General features: G+C 37.4%; 1 protein-coding gene across 3 annotated transcripts; it reads right to left on the reverse strand.

Annotated features, from left to right (window-relative positions):
- Positions 1-609: 609 nt before the first annotated feature.
- Positions 610-21,894, reverse strand: LOC116265936 (DNA replication ATP-dependent helicase/nuclease JHS1). 3 transcript variants are annotated; one of them, XM_050080707.1, is made up of 34 exons: positions 21,482-21,894; positions 21,190-21,357; positions 20,126-20,365; positions 19,948-20,010; positions 19,577-19,786; positions 19,413-19,466; positions 19,273-19,334; positions 18,001-18,133; positions 17,745-17,855; positions 17,544-17,640; positions 14,428-14,510; positions 12,761-12,853; positions 12,322-12,477; positions 8,799-8,854; positions 8,623-8,680; positions 6,904-7,014; positions 6,759-6,815; positions 5,939-6,073; positions 5,604-5,855; positions 5,199-5,273; positions 4,848-4,969; positions 4,688-4,760; positions 4,487-4,591; positions 4,163-4,330; positions 3,673-3,742; positions 3,433-3,581; positions 3,054-3,131; positions 2,876-2,968; positions 2,623-2,760; positions 2,475-2,514; positions 2,298-2,371; positions 1,919-2,056; positions 1,697-1,816; positions 610-948 (listed from the first exon to the last, which is right to left on the reverse strand). In XM_050080707.1, the coding sequence occupies exons 1-34, from the start codon at positions 21,761-21,763 to the stop codon at positions 784-786; spliced, it is 4,029 nt and encodes a 1,342-aa protein (XP_049936664.1). In that variant the 5' UTR covers positions 21,764-21,894; the 3' UTR covers positions 610-783. The 3 variants fall into 3 exon arrangements, 2 of the variants coding, with proteins under 2 accessions (XP_049936664.1, XP_031502806.1); XM_031646946.2 differs by having other exon boundaries at positions 3,433-3,584; XR_007574833.1 differs by lacking the exons at positions 610-948; positions 1,697-1,816; positions 1,919-2,056 and having other exon boundaries at positions 2,881-2,968; positions 3,433-3,584.
- Positions 21,895-22,210: the final 316 nt, after the last annotated feature.

The following is a 22,210-nucleotide window of genomic DNA, read 5'->3' on the forward strand; positions in this document are numbered from 1 at the left end:
ATGTTTGCAGTCAGTCTTCGGTGTAGACTCTGGATAGAAAAAATGCGGTCACAAGTCTTTTCACTTCCAAGATAAAACTTTAAATGAGGGTGATAATACTCCTGGCTGGCTTAGCCTATCCCCATCCCATGAGAGCTTATCCGGGGCAAATTTAGATCAGGTCAGTTGAAGAGACCCAAGTGACGGGATGGCGTGTTATGCTGGGGAAGACCTCGGTTTCAGGGTTGGAAGATGGTGTGACGGCTAGGCAATCAGAATATTGAAGACGGATTATCGGAAGCTAAAGAAGCAGGGTTACAGTGCTTTTGTATGCTTCTGAAGCCACGATCGGAGTATATTCCTAATAGGGTGTTGTTGGTCCCAGGTAGGAATGATGCTGAGGTGCCTTTTTTCTTTCTCCTCTGCTTTTTGTTGCCACAAAAGAGGTCAGGCACGTACCTTGCGATATTTAGCAAATGCATAATCAGAAATAGGTCCACAGAAAGAGAGAGCACTGACCACGACTGCTTCAACCGCTGAAGGAAAGAAAAACAGTAGACGGAGGAACGTTTTACCAGCTTTAACTAAAAACGGAATAGGAAGACATAAACATGGAAGAAGGATTTCCACTTCTGCATCAGAAAGGGTGCTTTTTCCGCTTCATTGAAATAAAAGGTTCTCGACTAATACATGTATAACACCGATTGGCCTATTGATACCCCCTTCTGTTGCTAAGAATTGATACTTGAGCCAACAGCAGAATTTACAACAGAAAAGAATGATTACAAGAATGGAATAAGACACTTACTGTACACTCATTTGAGCAAATCTCTTGAGCTCTCTTATCTGATGGAGATCATCCTTGCTCATATTTACAATTCCGCCCAATTCGTCAACCTTCTTTATTAGGAGGTCCAATAGTGGAACTTTTGAAAGGGTTCGGCTTGAACCAACCATGATCAACTTTTTCTGCAACATAATCATAACGTTTAGGGGTATCATTAAACAGACCCATATAGCCGCAATATGAGAATTTCGTTTGAGATGGCCACTTAGATCTGTTGGGCTAATTTTTCCGTGGTCAATGGGTATTAGTGAGGACTTGAGGTGAAGGCTTAGCGCCTAGACAAGACTCAGAAGGTCGGAGCACCCAAGTACGGGGTTCTGTACCACAGGTTTAGAACGAGGACGAATGCTCCTACTATTACAGATCTACCATAGTTGTCTTTACCTAATTGAAAAAATGCCACGCGCCGGCACCCTTGGGCCCTTGGTCAATTCTCTCATAGACAACCTACCATGCTGGAACCGTATCTAAGAAATATCTCCAATTGAGTTGAGTTTTCCACACGATCACATAAATCAAAAACATAAAATTATGGATCGAAGAACCCATTTTTTGGCGATAGTTCCAGCACTGAGAATATTGAACTGGATGTGGCCGGGTCTCTGGGAATATGTGCATTTGTCTACGCAGTTCTGTAGATAAGTCATTGTAATTTCTATGGTTAACCTAGCTTTTTTTCTTTTTTTTTGTCATCATGAGGGGCCAGTAAAGGGCGCCTGCCCCTCCATTAAGCAAACTTCGGGAGTTTTTTAAGCACATTTGCCCGAACTCTTCCATGCGAATCGAATAAAGATCAGTAGTGGCCAAACTATTGCGAAACTAATGACGAATCCACGGAATCGGAAACATGTGATCGATCAGTTTCTGTACCTTGGCACGTGTTATAGCAACATTAATCCTATGCCAGTCTCCAATTATAGAAGATGAACACGCCCGTGGATTTTCAATTGATTTTACGAAGGAAACCATGATGCAGTCTTTATCTCTTCCCTGCCCAACAAGACATGAGAAGTAAGCTTTTACATAGTCGGAACCCTTTTCTAGAAGGGTCATCATAGCATTTATCCTTGCCCCATTGTAATGATCAATTACCTGATATTTGTCGATGGTGTGTATCTCCACTGAGGTTACACATAAGATGTGCTGAATGAGATCAACCTGCGCATTGTAAGGGGTGATGATCCCAATCTCGTTCCCCAGTATCCTTCCTTCAAGCAATCTCCTAACAATCTATGCATACGTAAGAAACAATGCATGAGTTTCCAAATACAATCACCAGCAGATAATCTGCAAACCAAGTTTTGAGCAGAAAAGACTATTAAAGGGAGAGAAACTGCCATAATATTTCCACTGGAACCAAGTCGTATGTATGTATCTAGGTATGTAAGAGGATACCTCTGCATTTTATGTTTTCTTTCATAGTTAGATAGTCCACAAATTACTCTCAAATGAAGGAGAATAAGAATGCTACCTCTGATAAAATAAAAGCTTCTGCAGGATTATTTATGGTTGTATTCTTTTTTACTTCCAGAGCAGGCAAGCCATCTACAAGCAAAGAAAGGTTATGCCTTCATGAATGAATAAGCATGCTTGGACAGCCGTATAAATAACAGAAAGAGAATATCTTAGTGATAAAAAACACACTAACCTGTATTAATAAATATTACCGACTTGTCTGGATCCAAAGCCTATAAACTCAGTTAAAGATAAATAAGTAGTTAAGGATATGCACATTAATAAGCACGAAATTGACAACATACTTATAAATGATACTAAACAAGCAAGAAAACCATTACCTCATTTAACCATGAAGGAAATGATTTGACATTGGAAATATTTAACTTAGCATTTGCCACTTCCACAGATCCACATCTGAGCCTGTTCCCATAGATAAGAGTGTTTGACAATTCCATAATTCCGGAACACATTCGGTACTGTTCAATAACACACCCACCAAGAATTATGAGTCTGAAACAATTAACTTATGGAGCAAAACCATCTGAAAGAACTAACATTCATCAAATATTGATGAACTATCAAACTTAAGACCTGACATTGCAGAGCTGAAACAGACTGTGGATGCGCTTCAGAAAGCCTGCAAAACAAGCTGACCTCCATTCCATTCTCACGAGCCTCTGTGCTCTAAAAAAATCCAGGTACAGTTACATTTATGGACAACAGAAAGCAAGACATTTTTTTTCATGAGAAAAAAACGCATGATGCATACTCGAACAAGTGGAGGAAGCTGGTAATGGTCTCCAACAAGAACAAATTTTGATGCAAGCATCAAAGGGCCCAGGGACACCTGCATGTAAAAAAGAGATAAGTGGAAAAACATCTCCAGAGAACAGGTTTTATGAGTCATGGAAAGCCACCTTAACTAACATTTTCCATGTGGCTGACAAGTAATATAAGATAAAAGAACCTAATACTAATCATCTAGGAGACGTATGGTTTTGCTCATATAAGCAAAAAGAAGTTTGCTTGGGTGCTTTAATCCCTAAATATCGAATTTGACACCATATGCATTCAAGAATATTGTAACAAAAAGAATCGCATGAAACAACAGAAAATCATGTCATCATATGACAGGGAAAGGCACATACAGGAAGAGTGATTTGTCCAGCCTCATCCATAATGCAAATATCAAATTTCTTATTTGTGAGTAACAGATGAGCTGTCCCCAAACATGTGACTCCCACCACACGAGCTTCATCCATTTTTAGCTTAAGATCTTTCACAGATCTAACATTTGCTGCTGAAGAATGAAAGGATCAGATATATGGCCAAGTGCCAGAAAAGGAAGTCCACTTAAGAAATAATGCTGAAGACGGGGATGGGTCCACCTGATACACAATAATCACGAACTTCATCATGAATAGCTTCATCTCTCCCAATTCTTACAAAATCAATGCCCTGTAAAATAAAAAAATCACTCATATAAGGAGAAGAAATGAAAAAATATCAACAAAACACCAAACGTGGAAAGATGTCTTCAATAAAAAAATGCTGCTGGTGTGGACACTAACACAAGACAGAAGCTGGCAAGAGACATCTCTCTACTACAGGCGCAGGTGAGACAATAACCATCGACTATACAATATTCCTACATCCACCTGTTAATCATGTCATTTTATGTCACATTTTAGCAGAACAAACTTCCTCCTTCACTCAGTTGTTTTCATATAGTATACTGTACACTGAAAAAATTTATATTCTGCATTTTTCTGCCTATGTCTCAGGGGCAACACCTACCAAAAAGGGATAGATATGGTGTTGCCTCCAACAGTCTGGATGGTACACATGCTGGGAAAGGGGGGAAAAAAACGGACTAACCTGATTTTTCAATTTGATAAGCAAATTATCAACAGCTGAGTTTGTGTATGATGTGAGTAAGATGGAAGCACCTCGAATCAACAATGCTTTTACTGTATGCACAAGAGTTGATGTCTTCCCTGTTCCAGGCATTCCTAAAATAAGGGTGTAGTCCTTTGCTGTAAGTATCTGAAAAGATCAAAAATTTCAGAATCTCAGAACCTGCAATAAACATCTAGCAAGCTACTGTGGGACTATTGAGGGACAATATCTGTATGTGAAATATAAAACTACATGCTTACTAATTGGAAAAATGTGCACTTGAGAATAAGGCGAAGTGAATACCTTCAGAATAGCTCTCCTCTGATCATCATTTAAACTTTTTTCTGTTTTGATATAGGATATTGCTGGATCTTGACTAAAAATAATGCCACTATCAAACCTTGGAACCTGCAAACCAAATGAAGCAGACAATACCGATAAGCAAGGGCTTACCAGGCATAATGACTCCTAACACAAGATTATAACTGAGGCAAAAACATTCACCTCAAGATCAACAATCATCCTTCTGAGTTGAGCACTTTCATTGCTTTGAAAAAATAGTTCTGCTAAGTTTGACCTAAAAACCAAAGAAAACTATTGAAAACACAAGCAGTATGCATACTGAAAAGACAATACAAAAACAAGGATAGCTATGGGTTAAAACCTCATAATGGCAAATGAAGAAGAAGATTCATCCTTGTGTATATGCCAGACCTCATGGATGAGTTCTTCAATCTTAACATTAGAACAGCTCCCCGGAATCCTAAGGCGACGAGATAAAGAAACCTGCACCATTTAAAGAACTGTCAATGGGAATTCACAATTAGGCAAGATTAGTTGAATGAAAAGAAAAAACTCAAACATAAATAACTTGAAAAAAAATCTCCAAAAACGTTGTTTTTCGTTATTTCATAAAGGAACAGACATATTATCATGCAGCAAACATTTCTCAAGTATCTAGTTCAATTTTAAGGGATAAAAATCAAAGACTTCACATCAGAAAAGAAGATCCTACTGCTACATGATAGTCGCCTATGTCAACAACAATGCCACTTGCAACAGCAACATGTCCAGAATTGGTGCTTAGTATCTGCATATAAAATGGAAACACATCAGTATGTTCAAAACGGCAGCTGAATAAAAGTAAAACCAACTCAAGGTTTCTCGGTGTGTGTGTGCAAGTGTGTGCCTCAATTTTTTGAACAATGCTGCAATCAAACCTATGTTGCCACCAAAGTTTGCATTCAAAAAGTCATCAAAATGTGCTTACTGAATGAACCAATATATCAGATTAACAACAGAAGCTCAATTGAGGCAAAATGAACAAACAGAATCCATGTTATCTTATTATTCACCATAATTAATGACTCACTAATCAAACTAGAGAATCAAGAAGATGAGGGAGAAAAAAGATTCATACCACCAAGTCACCACGTTTGAAAGAACCTATTTTGGACAATGAGGATGCAGACGTCAGAGCATACAGAGGACCTTGGTCATCCAAGTTAATGCCGTGAGTAAATAGTTCCTTGGAAAGAAACTTATAAATAAATTGACCATTAATTGGAGATTCTGTATGCTTAAGGCCCTTTGAGACATCAAGAATTAAAGAAATGCTTGAGTTGTTATTTCTCTTTGAATTGTCCACGTGCCAAATTATGCCGTTTGAGACCTGCAGTGTAAAACAAAAATCAACAGCAATATCTAGTTAACTTTTTCAAAATTACAAGTCCCTTGTAAGGATGGCTACATTACATGGGCCTCTCTGGCTTCCAAATCAATCAATCGATCCCAGTGAAGAAAAAAATCATAATGAGAACCACTTAGATGGTTAACGCTCAAATCAAATAAATCACCAAGTCCACTGCTTGCTGTGTCACCACCATGTGCCTGCAATAGCAAAGTACCACATTACAATCAGAACAAGCTTTAGAATTTAAATGCCAGGAACCAGAATTTTATCCACTCAAAATCAAATGCAATAAATATTCACTGACAAAACTGAAGGCTAGAATTCAAATGCAGTATTTACATTCAATGAAACGATCCTCTCACTTCCTCCCTTCCCCACCCCCTCCCTCTACCCCCTGCAGTTAGGAAACATAATAACAACAGCTGAACAATAACAATGCAGCAAACAGAGAACACACAAGCATGAACCTTATTAGTATGGCTTCATGTGTCTAACCCTCCAAATATCCAACCAAATTGTTAAGATGGATAAAGGTAACTTTTATATACACTCATGCATCTTACTGGCAGATCATTCAAGTCATTCAATGTGGACAGATAATGTACGACCCAAAGGACATATCTACAGGCCATAAACCTCACAACAGTCATGAGTACTACGCAGCAACCATGCACAGAAGGGTAGAAGCTTCAGGGCTGTATGCCACTTTCCTAAAATACTGATGAAAACATAAACCAAATGGAATCAGAAATAAATTTTATTTTGTACAGAAAATACAGCTGACATGAGCATGAAAAAGCTTTTTCATGCAATTTCAAAGGAAAATGTCATATAAAAAACAAAACATGCAACCTCAAATTTCACCAAGGGTTGCACATTTACCTTGTGATATACTGTGCACACTTTCAGGTGGCGACAACCTTCACATGTTTTCAGATTCTGAAATGGAATATATAAGATCTCATTACAAGTTTGCAAGACAGAGGTAGCATCGAAATTAGCTCCTTGAATACTATCTGAATAATACCTTTAACATAGGTGGGAGACACTGGGTAACAGAGGCCTTCAGAACATCACTGGCATGTTCATTACGGCGCATTATCAGTCCAACCAAATCAGCTCTCTGAACTGAAACTCCCTGAACCAAATAAAAAGTTTATGAGCACTACAGTGACCAAGACAAAAAGGATACATATGAAAAGGAATTTGTATAAATTGATTATGAGACAAAACACATCAGTGCCGGACACATGCCTGACAGCATTGAACAGATCTTAAATTGAATTGAATGGGAGAATCTTATCCTTGCCATCATTACAACTGAGACTGAATTAGGGAAGTTCTTTAGAGGAAAATAACTGTGTAAAGTCTATAAGCATCAAACATTTCCAAATGAACCGAGTTAGATCAGAAAATCCTTATTTGACCAAAGGAAAAAGGTAGATCTAAGTTCCATATGAACACCATGCAATCTCAGGCTAGAACAGTGAAACCATCTTTTTTATAAATCATTGTGATGCACTCCTTTTTGATAGTCAGGGTAACTTCATATTCCAGTGTATGAGGTCCATGAACCATGAAAATGAAACATAATGGTACCACCAACCTGCTTCTCTGCTTCTAAGGAAATAAGGCTAATCAACATTCAACACACAATGAAAATGACAAAAGAGAGCTCAAGCAAATAACTAGGATTAAGTACTAGCCTCACTAGTCCCAATAATCCCACTTGATAGACCCATATGACCAGGTTTGGCCTACGTTTCACAAAGAACAGGTCTATTTTGGCCCTTTAGGTAAATACTAAATACTGGATGGATCAAAACTCGATAGAACCCAATCAATTCTGGTGCTTGACTCGAATGGGTCACAAATTCTAGGATAAAATAAACCTATTTGAACTTGATGAGTACAAGACCTGTTTTCAGGGAGGAACCAGTTTCTACCTGACCTGTTTTTATCCAACATAGTTGATACTCCAAAGTCCAAACTACTTACTTGTGTGTAGCTAGAGGTTTCAGGTGTAGCCAAACACAACTAGGAACCCCTTCAGTCTGTATAGACTAACATTAAGACCCAGTTCATGCACAGATCTGACAAGACCTGAGGAAAAAAAAACAGATCCTCAAGTACTCGCTTGCACCCTCAAATTAAAAAATCAACCTTGTGCAAAGATAAAATTAGTTGTTGATTTTGAACTTGAGGGGTGTCAAAAAAACTGATCTTAAAATAATCGCTTACACCTCTAAACTAAATGTGTCAACCTTCCGGAATATTAAGTTTAGTACAACCATCATGGTCTAAAATCTAGGGAAAGAATGGATGTGGAGTGTTCCAACTAATTTTTTCTAGACATCATACACCACATTGTATCAAAAGCCCCTTTAGTGTCTTTTGGTCCATGTACACCCACACATATATATGTGTGTGTGCGTCATTCTTTATAAAAACATTGGAGAGAAAGAAATAGGACCCGTAGAAGCAGCACTGGATAATCAACAAAATTATGGTTTCCATCAAAATCATGCCTGCAGGAGATCAAAATCCAAAGACCATGTTTCAACCATTGACACTAAACAGGAATGTAGCATAACAGAAATTCAATTTGCAAGACCTAGAGGCATGTAACTTTAGTATCATATAAAGAGAGCATTGGCATAAGAAATTCAATACACAACAACTAGGTGCATGCAACAGAATGATCATGTTAAGAAAGCAAAGATTTTGTTGAGCCATTTGACCACACCTGTGTTTGACCTGTATTGAGATAGTATAGAAGACCTGACTGGATATTGCACATATATCTGGAAAGATGTACTTAAAAAAGTCATCATACAGAACCACAATGACAAGCAAATAAATATTTCAACTTGCTCAGGATCAGGAAAATCAAAATGAAAGAGACAAAAATATAGGGGAGACCTGTCAGACATCAATAGTGTATACAGGGCCACTTGAGCGTAATGTTCCAATGCAGTCTACAATGATAAAAGCAAAACAAAAAAGTTAATAATCATAGTACATCTGCTATGAATTTGGCCATAAAAGATTCTGAAATGGTTAAACCCAGGCACATTGAAACTGTTAAACCATCAGAGGCATCGAAGTACAGAAACTACAGTTTAGCCCAACACTGCATGCATAGCTTCTTAGTGCCCATTCCTATTCCAAATAGATGGCTTTAGTAGATTTTAGTTTGTTGGAGGACTTCAGAAATAGAAGACATTTGGAGGAGATACAAGAGAAAACAAGTTATATTAAGTGATTCCAATGTGATGCCTTCGAGGAGTATTGTGATAGCCCATGCATTGATTTCACTTGAGAGTCTGAGACTTATTATCCACTTCAGAGTCCAGACAAAGTTGACTTGGAATGATAACTCACAAGCCCACGTGCAAGCAATAATTGCTTGTTTTCCTTACCCATGAAAACATATCTCATAATGTGCAAAGCTTGTAAACATCATCAACAAGAGAAAAGGAAAAGAAAGGCCCCAGGCATTTAAAGGGTGGATGAGACCAGATCTAGAAGAGAACATTTACTAGCTCGACAAGAGATGTTTGATTGGAACAGAAAACATGATACATCTGATTAGATAACAATGGCTTCCTATTCATCCCATCATTAGTTGAGGTTACTGAGGTCAATGACCAACAACTTGCAAATTATCAAACGTGACAAGTGTATGACATGTAATACAACAGGATTCAGCCAAAATGGTTTCTTGTCCTCTTGTAAATACAATATTATGCAGGACAAGTTGTTTGCATCAGTTTCTAACCCCATGGAAAACAAACAACTCCCTATAAAAAACTCAAATGACAGAGATGATGTAAAAGTTGCAAAACCTCCACCTTAATAATTTCTTCAAAGATTACCTGCAGATGTATTAATTTACTAGTATAAAATCTAGATAGTTAATGCGACAGCCATGCCCAAAGCAAATCTTAATGCTATCCTACAATCAGCTTAAGTTCCAGGTTCACAAATCAAGGCACATGATAGTCAGAGATTTGAGTATACATGATGATCAATATTTCCCAAGTTCTTAGATGTAAGACTCCTTGAAAGTCCTTTTATTGAAATGCTATAATATACTTTTATTAAGGGATCTGGACCCTCAGATATGACACCCGAGCATGAGAGTTGAAGATGACTCTGATCTCAGGTGCCTGATTTGTGGGACTCCGACCTGTCCCAAGGAGACTGTCAATTACAGAGTAATCCCTATCTATGCATGGACCAGATAGACATGTCATGTTGGACATGCCCTAAGGTCAGGTCTCAAGAGCCCTCGATCAACCCTTTGTAATCTTCTGCTATTTAATTCAAATTTACTATGCTATTTTCTTGTTCCCTTACTTTGTGTTTCCTTTTTTCACTGCCTTCTCAAACTCATCCACAACTCCTACAAAGTGGCCAAACAAAAGTTTGCAATGATAAGGACTGTGTCAGACAGGCATGTGACTCGGTGTCGATATTTTTGTGGACGATAATACAACTCTGACTGTTGTCGATCCAGCAGGAAGCTAGGAGACAAGTCAACTGGATCAAAAAGAATATGAAGCACCTTATTGGCCAGTATGGAGATGGTCAAAGTTAGTGAAGCCCCTTGAAGGAGAAACACAAGACCCAAAAAAAGAAACTTTAAAAAATGACGAAACTTCTTTGAAGGGCCCAATGTAAGGGTTGAACGGAAACACACACATCTGGAGGAAGATGTAAAACCTATGCCCTTCAAGTTCAATGAAGCTGAAGAACATGTTAGTGGGTCAGATGACGAACTCTTAGCTGCAATATCCAAGACAAAAGAGGACATGGATGGAGCCTCCCAAAGAATTGATGGGCTCAATATGTGCATAGTTCATTCTCACCAATATCATCATTTTTTTCAGAATATCAAGCTAAGAAGAGAAAAATAATGAAAAACAAAAGTACCATGTTCTTATTCTGTTTTTTCTCAAAAATATTTTAATATCTCGAATTTATGAGCTTTACATATATTTTAGTAATTGTTTCAATCTTTATCAATGTTTTTTAAGAAATTTGTAGAAAACTCAGGTTTTCATAATTTTTTATTTGTAATTTTTGAATTCCCAATATTTTCCTGAGACACAAAATTTCCCAATTAGTACCAATTACCAAGGAAAACCTTGCTGACAAAAACCCAACAACTCTATATTTGAAAATGGCATAAATTGTCTTTATGTGCAGTAATTTGACTAAATTGATGGCTAGCTGATAGCATGGTCATGAACGTGCAAAATCTAAACAGAAGAGTTTGGCATTTGAGCCAACCCCAAATAATAGCAGAGCTAGTGCCCTACTGCAACACCAATCAAGTGACTTCCCTGCCCGAAATGCAACAAAGATGGAGACACTAAAGAATTGGAGAACTGGATAAGTACTTGATTGCTGCCAGTATCACTAGTGATTGAATAGAGGGTGCATAAGCATTGCCACAATTTCTCTCCCTGAGGATGCTCTGCCATGGTGGAAACATCATTACCAAGATATGACTTATGAGAAAAGGATTGGATTATGTAGACTCCTAGAGGCTAGAGTACCCTAAAGAAGGATATGTATGAGCATTTTCAGCCGAGGAACATCACACAATTTGTCAAAGCTCAATTAACAAATTTGAAGCAAATAGGAACATTCTATGTGACATGGACGTGCCATTTTGGGAGCCACACCTGCATGGGAGAAAGATGCAGAAGGTGCTGGTGCTACCTGGATGGGGCAGTCCTTACCAGAAAAAGAAGAACATTGGAGGAAAGAGGAGGAAGAGGAAGAAAGAGGAGGGGGACGAATATTGCAAGTCTGACATATGTAAGATAGGCCTATAGTGTAAGAGTCAAGTATAAGGTCATCATTATTTTTGACAACCTTAAATATGAAACTTGTCCAAGTCAATCACACTTGGGAGTTGGACGCTACAATCTTCACTCCTTAGTGCAGGTCCTTATCTATTAAACATCAAACCTGAAGAGTTTTATATCAGTATGATATCAAGTGTGATGCAAAACAAACACAAACTGCCAATCTAACGGATTGCAACCCACCCTATGGCAAGCTTTACTATTGATACCAAAAAGACCTATGGAACAAAATACATGGTAGTATAGGGCACATGCATATATAGCGGTCAGTAACAATCTTAGATATGAGATCATTTCTAAGTTGTTCTCTAAGTTGAGATGTTATAATAGTTACGCTGATTCAAGATAATATCATTGTCCTAAGCAGTAGGGAACAACATGATCATAGAAATACAATGAACATTTTCTTTCAAAGGTAGCTAACAATAAGCAACTTGATTGTTGTTTTAATATGTAAAGCTATATGGTATTTCAATTTGGAGAGAAAGCAAGGATCCTAGAGGATGAAGGAACACGTGATGCTTTGTTCTTGTCATAAGCAACTTAAATGGAGCTGGACTTGCCTGCCCATTGGTTCTCTTTCCTGTCTTGAACTCCAATGGCATCATGCACTCCTCAGCACTCTCCATCTCTGGATTTAATCTAACCTTAACCGAAGCATCAATCATTCCTTTTAAACCATACCTTGGTGACCAAGCCATCTCCTCAATGTCTACAATCTTCAAAAAGTCATTAAATAATTGTCTCAGAGAAAAAACAGAATTATCAGATATATCAACAATTACCAAATTGGACGCTCAAAAAATGTCAGAAGTACATCATCAAAAATACCAAAAAGTACCATCTAGTACAACCTACAAGGAATGCATAAAATTTGTAGCTCTGATGGTTTGAACAAGGTGTTACCAAAAAAAAAGTTTCGTTGGCAGCATAAACAAGATCAGCATCTCAAGCCAATAACAACATTGGGATGTAAACAAATTCAATGGAATGACAGATTACCTCTACTAGGTTAACCTCTTTTGATCCACCTTTTGATCCAAAATCAACTGAAGGCAATGTAGAATTCCGCAAGCGGTAACTTCCAGAATTATCCTACAATATACATGTCAGTACACAGTTGTTGAGAAGTTGCAAGCATATAGGAAATCTACAAATTCATTTGATTACCTAGAATGAAAAAATATATAGCAACTATAGTATAAAGATAGTTAAACCAGTCAGAAATATTCTTCTCAGGCGAGGCTTTTCTTGGGTATTCATCAGAATGTTTGTTTTGTCCCGAAACTAAAGAAATTAAAAAAAATAAAGGATTACATAAAAATTATGAATTTCTACTAGTTTTCTTAGAAAAAAAATCAGCAAAATCTCAAATTAATTATTCAAATGTTAAATAAAGTAAAAATGATCTTTTGCAAAATCTCACAAAAAAGACCATAATATTTCTATTTTGGAATATTTTCAAATTATTGGAATATTTTCCTTTTCTCCCTTCCATCTGCTTTTGGTGTTTTCATTGCAACATTTTGAAAAAAAATGTCAATATTTGTGACTGGTTAAACCAGGAAAGAGAACATCCCACATGTTGATATAACTCTTCTTTAAGGTTTAAACAACAGTAGTGTGTGATGAAGCTGAGGAAATATAATATGGCAAAGTGCTAAGCTTGGTTCATGCACACAGTGAAATAAGCATGTTAAACTGACCTCTCTCTCTCTCATTCTCTTGCTACCACCATCACTTATGTTGGTATTCAAGTAAGTTTACATTATCTGCCCTTAAAGAGGAAAACACCTTCGGATCGTATTTAACAAAATTAACCCATGTGTTAAGATTAAGTCCAACAAGAACTTCTAAACTTTTTTGAAACATCATCATGTTCATGAACTGGTAGGCATCCATTTTTACTTATCAAAATTTGAACCTTGTGGTGAATTGAAGGAAAGAAGACTTACGACATGAAAAATGAATAAAAATCAAAGAAAAGCCTAGATTCGTGGACACAGGAGTTTGTACACTAAGGTATCATGGTTCTAGACAACTACATATCTCCTCGTATGTAAAGTTGAATAATGTCTAGCAATTTATGGACGGGCCTATTTATTCTTGCCAGGGCTGGGTCTTTTACACCAGCACCAACCTGAACCAATCCTATAACTGAATAAACAAAGTTAAACAGGAAGTTATCTTGGATCCTGTGAAAACATCATACTCTGCACAGTGTAGTTTTCAACTTTAGGACTTCCATTTTTCCTTTTTGCTTATATCAAGGTCAGCTCTGAGTTTTGTGCAGGCAAAATTATTGAACCATTCTTTTGAAAGTTTCATAATGTCATCATAGCAATAAGTGAATCTAATGGCATACTTTTTTAAAGGAGCAAGAGATTTTTCTCTTTTTTGCTTATCAAGCATGAACAATGTCATGATAGGGATGGTAAATGTGTTCTCTACTGGCACTCTTCATGCTTGATGGATCATACTTGTTCACATGAGAAGACATTCTAATTATTTTGGCCTCACTTTAAGTAATAAACAATGAAAAACAGTTAATTCTCCCAAGCAAACTGTATGTCTCTCTCTCTCTCTCTCTCTCACACACACACACAAGGGTATATGCTGTTTAATATGACCATGGGCAAGGGGAGGAGAAAAGCATACCGATGAAATACCTCTAAATTCCTAAGTTGGTATATCCATGTCAGCATCTTTGGAATTGCTTCAAACAATGTCAAGAGCATGTCATTTTCATCAGCTGCACAAATACATATACAGGCCTTAGCATGTGAAGATTTCCTAATAAAGAAACAAGATAGTCAACTACTAACCAAGGCTCGCAATAAGACAGCTACATGAAAAGAGTGCAATAATATCTTTATCACATAGTCATAACATATTTTATGTTCCATTATCTTGTGGCTATGAGAAAAAAAAGTTCTGTCCAGTAAAAAAGGGCCTTGTCCAGAAGTCTCCTGCTAGCCTACTTCAATATAGAAGGCAGATTTTTTTTTTTGAAATCAGCAGCATTGGACATACAATAAGGGCTAAATATTAAATACACGGTAAGGTCCTTTTAGGCCACTGTCATAATATTGGTGTTTTTTAAGAAAACGAAAATAAAGAAAGATAAAAAAATTGAAAATAGGGAAACCGCTACATTTTCATAAAATGCCAAAACTAAAAAAGCTCGTCATTTTTTTTTGCTTTTCAGGGAAAAAAATTACATTTTTTATGTTGCTTTTAACTTATTATTAAGCATTCTATAAAAAACTTAAAGCTTTCATACTTTTTCTCTATTTTTTATTTTTATTTTTTATTTTTGAGTTCTAGAAACTTTCCAAAGAAAAATAAATTTCCAATTAATACCTGAGGAAAAACTTGCCAATAAAAATAGAACAATAATATTTATGAAAATTATTTAGATATTAGAATACTATCACAACATCAGTGTTTTTTGTCAAAAAAACGCAGAAAAGGAAAAGGGAAAAAACAATGGGGAAAAAATCCTGACATTCTGATACACATCAAAATGAAAAAGAAAATTTCTATTATTTTTTTCCCATTTACCAAAAAAAAAAAGATCTTTAATATATTTATCTTGTTGAGGTTGATTTGAACATGTTATTAAACATTATGAAGGTTGGACAATGTTTTCATAAAAATTTATTATAATAACTCAAAATTTTCATATTTTTGCTATTATTTATTCATAATTTAAAAAGTTTGAATTCCAGATATTTTCTCGAGAAAAATAAACTTCTAGTACTCAAGAAAAACTTTGCTGATGAAAAGTGAAAACCTGAGAATGACATTTGTAACAATGATTAGACCATTGAACATCCTTCATAATTGCAGTAATAATCAAATAGAGGTAACTACAGCAGGCATGCCTGGCACTATAAACCCCAGCAGGGCTGGAGGTGATCAATGTCAAAAGGGCTGGAATGCAAAATTCAAAGAAAAAAGTGTTTTACTAGATAAAGTAGATGAGTTCCAAAAGGATGAGATATGGGAGACATTCCATTTTAATATAAGAGCCTAATGGGATGTAAAGTTGATCCATATGCTTATATTCAAGATTGATGGATTGACTGAGTGGGGTTATAAACTACAAAGTTTTGAACAAATACAGAAACAAAATGGATGAGTTGTCGTAAGACATCTCCAGTAGTGTCCACAGGAAAAGGCTCACAGAATAAAAAGCCAACAGGTTTATTTTGGCCTTTTGATGGAGCCAAGTCAGCTGTAGCCTCTATGAAAGCATCATCACAGACAAGGCAGCGAATACATAGCTTAAAGCAAAATTGAGCCCAGGAACCAAGTCTTGGCATCGCTTAGGGCAGCTATTCCCTTGCAACCAGCCATTTGAAAATAAATATGAGATTGCCTAGCACACAACAGTACTTTCTCTTTCAACAAACCACACTTTATTTTTTTTTCAACCCAAGATTTTTGTTGTTCTTTATGTCCTTCTTGACTTTGTGCTTTCTTTGGCTTCTTCTTCTGTTGTTTTATTTTCCTTCCTTTTTCTTTTTTCTTCTTCTGTCATCTAAAATAATCCTTTTTCCTTTTTTTTCTGCTGCTTTTGTGCAAATTGTCTTGTCATTTTTTTATGTTGCATTATTACATATGGTTGCATTAGAAGTACACATGTACATATGTATGTCTATGTATTTATTATGGTTAATTCATATCATCTACATTTTAAGAACTTAATGATGTTTTGGCCCTTTTGGGCTCTTAACTACATGTACCTACACACACACACACACACACACACACTATTAAACTATAGTAGAAGAGGGTTTTAGGATAAGTAATATCAACATGGAAAACTATGATGATGTTGAGGAGTTATGTTCCTCCTTTTGGAAAAAGTTATTAGTAGGACCTTTAGTTTGATTTTTTTCTTTTGAAAATGGGTAGAGATTTAGTAACCTGTATTTAGGAAATTAAAAGACTTTTGATGCTCTAAAACATTGCAAAGCAGTGATGTTAATCCGCAACCTTGTTCTCTTTATGCTCTATATAACCCTCAACTTCAATTGTTCAACTTTACTAAAATTGTTTTTTTTTTACTTTTAATTATGTTTATTATAATGTAATGGAATGTTTAATATGAGATCTGTCGTGCATTTAATCTTTTGTTGTTTTAAGTTGATCAACATAGGCTTTTCATTGGGAAATGATTCAGTTCCATTATGAATTTTAGAAAAATATTATTGTATTATATTGCTTCATTTTCCTTTTTTCGGAACTGCTTAATGTGGGCTCTAGGCTCAACTCAGTGCTGAGGCTGAGCATGCTTCATAGTTTCCATTTAGACCAAAGAAGCCAATATGTAGTAAAAAATATGCATACTACACACCTCCATTTTAGCAAATGGACCATCAATATCAGGAGCAGTTAAGTTTTTCAGTAAGTGCTTCGGCGTCTTGGCACAAACCATACTAATCAAAAACAAGTTCTGGCCAAAATATGAGCTTGCCATGTCTATAATACAATGCAAGTAAACTGCAAAACCGATCATGGTCTTCTTTATCATGCATTCCATGTATTCATCCATTCCATAATTTCAAATATGTTGCTGAAAATTTTGAAATTTTGAACACTTGAACTCACAAACTGGTTCTTTTACTTTTATCACAATGGACACACTTTTTTCGTTGTCCAACCATTTCAATACCATCCAATTATGGAAAAAGCAAATCAATGAAAAGGAATGACAAAGCACATTGGAAGAAAATCAGGAAAAAGAAAATGAGAGATGATAATGTTGACAATCCACCTTCAATGGCATACAAGCTTTCAATGCTTTTGTGAAGCACCAACCTTGCATATTCTTCTAAGTACTCTTTAGTTGGCAACTCATGTACTAGTCCAGCCTGCAGAACAAGTATTTTTTTATATTAAGTGCACTTAATAGATGCCAGTTATATTATATTATCAAGGAACGGATGTTTTTAAAAGATAGAATTAAGCTGCCAACCTGAAATATCCTATGAAGCAAAGTACCAATTAATGCAGCAGCAGATTGCCCACTTGACTTGATCCTTTCATCAAGGACAGCCCGCCTGTGACAACCAAAGCTAGCTGCGACCTGAAAGAAAAGGATTACTCACTTCACTGAACTTAAAACATAAGAATTTTCCAGCTTTCACACCATGTGCTCCTAATAAAGACAAATATATGTAAGAAGAAGTCAATTAATACCAATAAGAGACAGACGACAACCAGCTACTTACACGAGTACCAGTGGCCAGTATATCTGGATGAGTGATAACGAAATTATTCTCATGATCAATAATGCATTTCCCCTCATTGTCAAATTCACCAATAACATTTATGGTATCTCCAGGCCCAATCAAGCTAGAGAACCTAGGGAAAAAAACAAAAGAGAACAAGGAAAATGAGTAAGAACTGAGGTATCCTTTCTTTCCTTATGAGCAACAAGCTGAAAAAGATCTTAATGATGAAAAAGCCTGAACTGCTGGTAAAGATTAAAGCAAGGCAGTAAGAGATAAAATAAATGACAAGTACAATCAAAAGAATGACCTAATCAACATGTAATCCCACAACCTTATAGCAAAAAATATTAAGAAGGATTCCATTACATTATCTATATTTGGAGATGAAACATAAAGATATAGCATAAATAACAATAGTTTTAAATTTACACTAACATAGGATCACTGAGAACATGAACTTGAGCATAATATTCATTGAAACCAAAAATCAGCACAAATGAGGAATGGCCATATGGGGAACCAAACCCATGAACATCAAGGCATCTGTCTCCACTGGCCATCAAAAACAGCATCAGGGATGTCTTGCTGGACTCCATATAAAAAATAAAACCCCACTTTTGCAGCAGCTAAGCCACAAGAGTTTCTGCTGCCTTGGACCAACATGCAGCTTGATATCAACAAAATCTCAATCAATTCAAATTTTTTTGAACTAGACACCTGATTCCACACCAAGCTCCCTTCATGCCTGGCTCCTCTCAGATTCTGGTCAATGTTGTATGCACCTGTTTAGTGCAATTTATTGGTGGATGAACTGATAATTTGACAAAAATTCATACTAAAAAAGTAATGAAGAAAAAGCAGCGGGAATAATCAATCTGTATTTATCAAGCAGCAGACCAGCAGCAACCGCAAAATATCCTCTTATCATCTACTGACTCAAAGTAGTCGTTAAAATTTTAACCAGTGATGAATGGAGCCTCGAGTAGAAAATATATTCCAGTACATGTCTGTCAACTATAAGTTTTAATAAAAATAGACCTTGCCATGGTCGAACCGATATGATGCCAATACCAGTTACTGTAGAACTCAGTGGTGATAATAACCATGCAGCAATAACAACAAAGCCTCCATTACAGATCATGATAACAAAAAGGTGATTCATAAGCTTATCCGAAAGAATCATCATAAAGGAACAAATATGGGAAGAACAGAAAACAACATTCAATCAAAACCAGTAAGAGCACAAGTTTTGGGTGATGAGGATTTCACCATTCATCATGTAACAGCACCGTCCTTTCTAGTCCACTTAGTTCATTGAGAACTCGAAGAACCTGCAAAAGCAGTAACTTATTGATAAAATGTGTAAATTTTGTCACAAACCAAGCCAATCTGTCACAAATCTATGTCACCTTGGATGGTCTTTTTCCACCCAAAGAATCTGCACTTTTGTGCTTCTCAGTGACCTAACAAAAGCAAACATGTAAAAAATAGGAGATGTTCTAAAAAAAAATTAAAAAGGACAACTAAAGAAGAAATCTCAAAAGAAATTAAAATCTTAGTTTAACCGACAAACCTCAAGCACAAGAAAATGCAAACCCAAATTGCAAGAACCAACTCCCACAGATGGCGTACTCGCCAATTTGTTCACAGTAGACATTTCTCTGGTGACCTTAACATCACCGAATGCACCTTCATCATTGAGTGAACTAGTCCCTGAATCATCAAACTGTGATTCATCAATGGTAATGACATCTTCCACTTGATCTAGGAGTTCAAACAGTGCCTGCTTATATGAAAGAAAACTCATAAGCTTGCAGCTGCACCTGTATTATCTTAAGCATAAGTCGAATCAACATTTCAGGAAACAGTTAACACCAACGACCAAAAGTAGAATACTAAGTAAGCAACAAGGCGTCATCGTTTTCAAATTTTCTCAAGACAGACCTTTCTGTGTAGCCTTGAGGCGAGCGGGTGTGGTGATGTTTTGCCAATGCCACCATTAATGTACTGTACGTCAAAGAAAGCAGCAACAGTGGTTTCGCTTTTAGAATTCAAAGCATAAGAAAATAAAAGTACCATGCTTCCTTGCGGCCATGACAAATTGCTTAAATCCACTAAGTACCTCATGGGAGCTGTATAACGCTGATGGTGGTGTTCGAAATGGACTCTGCCCGATGGCACTAGGACAAACTGCGTTTTCCCCATTTGCAACCTCAGAGTCTTGAGTTTTATTTTCCTTTTCTGAGCTGACCTCCTGAAATGAAACTTTCCTTGAAAATTTTGCCGATCTTCCATGGGCTCTCAGGGTTGGAGAAGAAAGCCATTTCTCAAGTTTCCCCAGTGAACCAGATGAATTTTGCTTCTGCATTTATGTAGTCAATGATCCATATTTGAGTAAAACAATAAATAACTAGCTCACATAACAAACCGGCATCAACAAGCTGCCTAATCTAGGGATTAATTATTCTGCCAGCAGATAGCGTTCCCTCCGCAAACATAATCTAAGTCGGTGTAAATGCCGTGAAGCGTGTGCGCGTAAGGAATAAACGAGTTCTAGGACTTCATGTCGAGCAAATGAACAACCAATTGATTAATAAGAATGCAGGAAACTTGGAAAATTAATGGATCAGAGTCAAACACAACAACACTGCAAAGCCTAGCCTGCGCATATGAAGAACCATGCGCAAACCAACAGAAAATACCAGGTTAATTTCCTAACCGTTGTTCTAACTTCAATGGCGAGTAGTCGATATTTTGATATGGTTGGCCATGTTTTCCTTGAAATGCAGGGAGCGTTTGAGATGTTGAGCTTCCTCTTTTCCTTCACATTGGGTCCATCTCATCGTGTCCTCGTGCTTTTCTGTTCTGTAGCTATTATTGTTTCCCTGTTTTTCCTTAACATTGCCTAGTCGGACATCCAGATGGTTATTCCAAATTGTTTCAACGGAAGTCCAATAAAGAAAGATACATTATTACCATACTAAATGGAAGATGGACTGACGAGGCTTGCGATTTATTGTTACGCAAAAGAATGTGGTAAGAGTAACGTGGAGTCTGGATGAAGGAAATTTCGATTCAAGAGGTTCAATGTTATGTCAGGCACGAATGACTCATCCTCCCCGTTTCGATTCAAGAGGTTCAATGAGCAGAACGGCTCAAAGTGGCACGAAAAAAAGCAAACCATACCTTCTCCTGCGTACAGGGACGGATGTTGGAGACGTTAAGCCTAGACGCATCCGACATAATCCTCATCATATCAGACAGATTCTTCTGTGGCGCCTGAAGCTTCTCGGTCAACGGGGAGATCTTCCACGTGACCTCGTCCCCTCCATCGTCCTGGCTCTGCTTCACCAACTGAACCACGGGCACAGAACGTCAATGACAAGTTGATTCGGCAATCAATAAACAAATAACACAGACACAACGAGAGGCAGGCACACCGCCACAACAATGCAGACTGAAGGTTTAACAGACTTACGGCTCCAGGAGAGAACTTAAACCGCTTGACCGAGACGCCATCGGGGGCCTCGGAAGAGCCACTGGGCAACTCTTCGCGATCATCGGCAGACTGAGGGAGAGGAAGATCGGCCGGGGGCGTTTGGTTCTGAGAAACCGCGACGGGGTCGGGCTCCTGCCGAGGTGCCTGGGAGGCTGATACGGCTTGGGAGTGGCGGGCGAAGAAGTGCTCAATGCCGAACTTCGACGGCTGGGAACAGCCGTTCTTGGAGGAGGAGGGGTGTTGCTTCTTTCTGGGGGCCATGCCAACATCTTCTTCCTCCCTATCTCCGTCGGATGCAGGAGAGAGCGATTAGGGCTTCGAAGAAGAACCTCGGTCGAGTTCTTGGCTCCCAGCTTCCAAGAAGAGCCTTCCCGCCATTTCCACCAGACGGAAAGGCCGTCGTATTTTTCCATCCCTTTCCTTTTTTGTTTTTTTTGGTCCCATCGATTGATCTCCCGCCAGACGAGGGCTTCCAACGGGTCGGATATTTCGGTTCCATAATATGGCTCCAGATCAGATTCGCATTTTGTCCGATTAATTTCAGATCCGATATATCAGTTCGGGTCAGGTTAAGATTCATGGCAAGATCTGACCCTTTTTACAATTTTTTTTTTTTTTGCGCATTTGATGAGTGCAGCGCTAGAACTAGGGTTGGACTCCAACCTAAGGCTGGACAAAGCGGAGCTCGGTCCAAGCTAGAACTAGGGT

Source organism: Nymphaea colorata, chromosome 12, assembly GCF_008831285.2.
Source record: "Nymphaea colorata isolate Beijing-Zhang1983 chromosome 12, ASM883128v2, whole genome shotgun sequence".
NCBI classification, from domain to species: Eukaryota; Viridiplantae; Streptophyta; class Magnoliopsida; order Nymphaeales; family Nymphaeaceae; genus Nymphaea; species Nymphaea colorata.

What these genes read in the sequence shown, in the direction of transcription:
- LOC116265936 (XM_031646946.2), bottom strand. Translation starts at nt 21,763, where the DNA reads ATGGCCCCCAGAAAGAAGCAACACCCCTCCTCCTCCAAGAACGGCTGT. An exon ending in GTCCCTGTACGCAGGAGAAG is followed by an intron (nt 20,366 to 21,189) that starts GTATGGTTTGCT and finishes ACATAAATGCAG; the next exon opens with AAGCAAAATTCATCTGGTTC. An exon ending in GGTAATATTTATTAATACAG is followed by an intron (nt 2,372 to 2,474) that starts GTTAGTGTGTTT and finishes CTTTGCTTGTAG; the next exon opens with ATGGCTTGCCTGCTCTGGAA.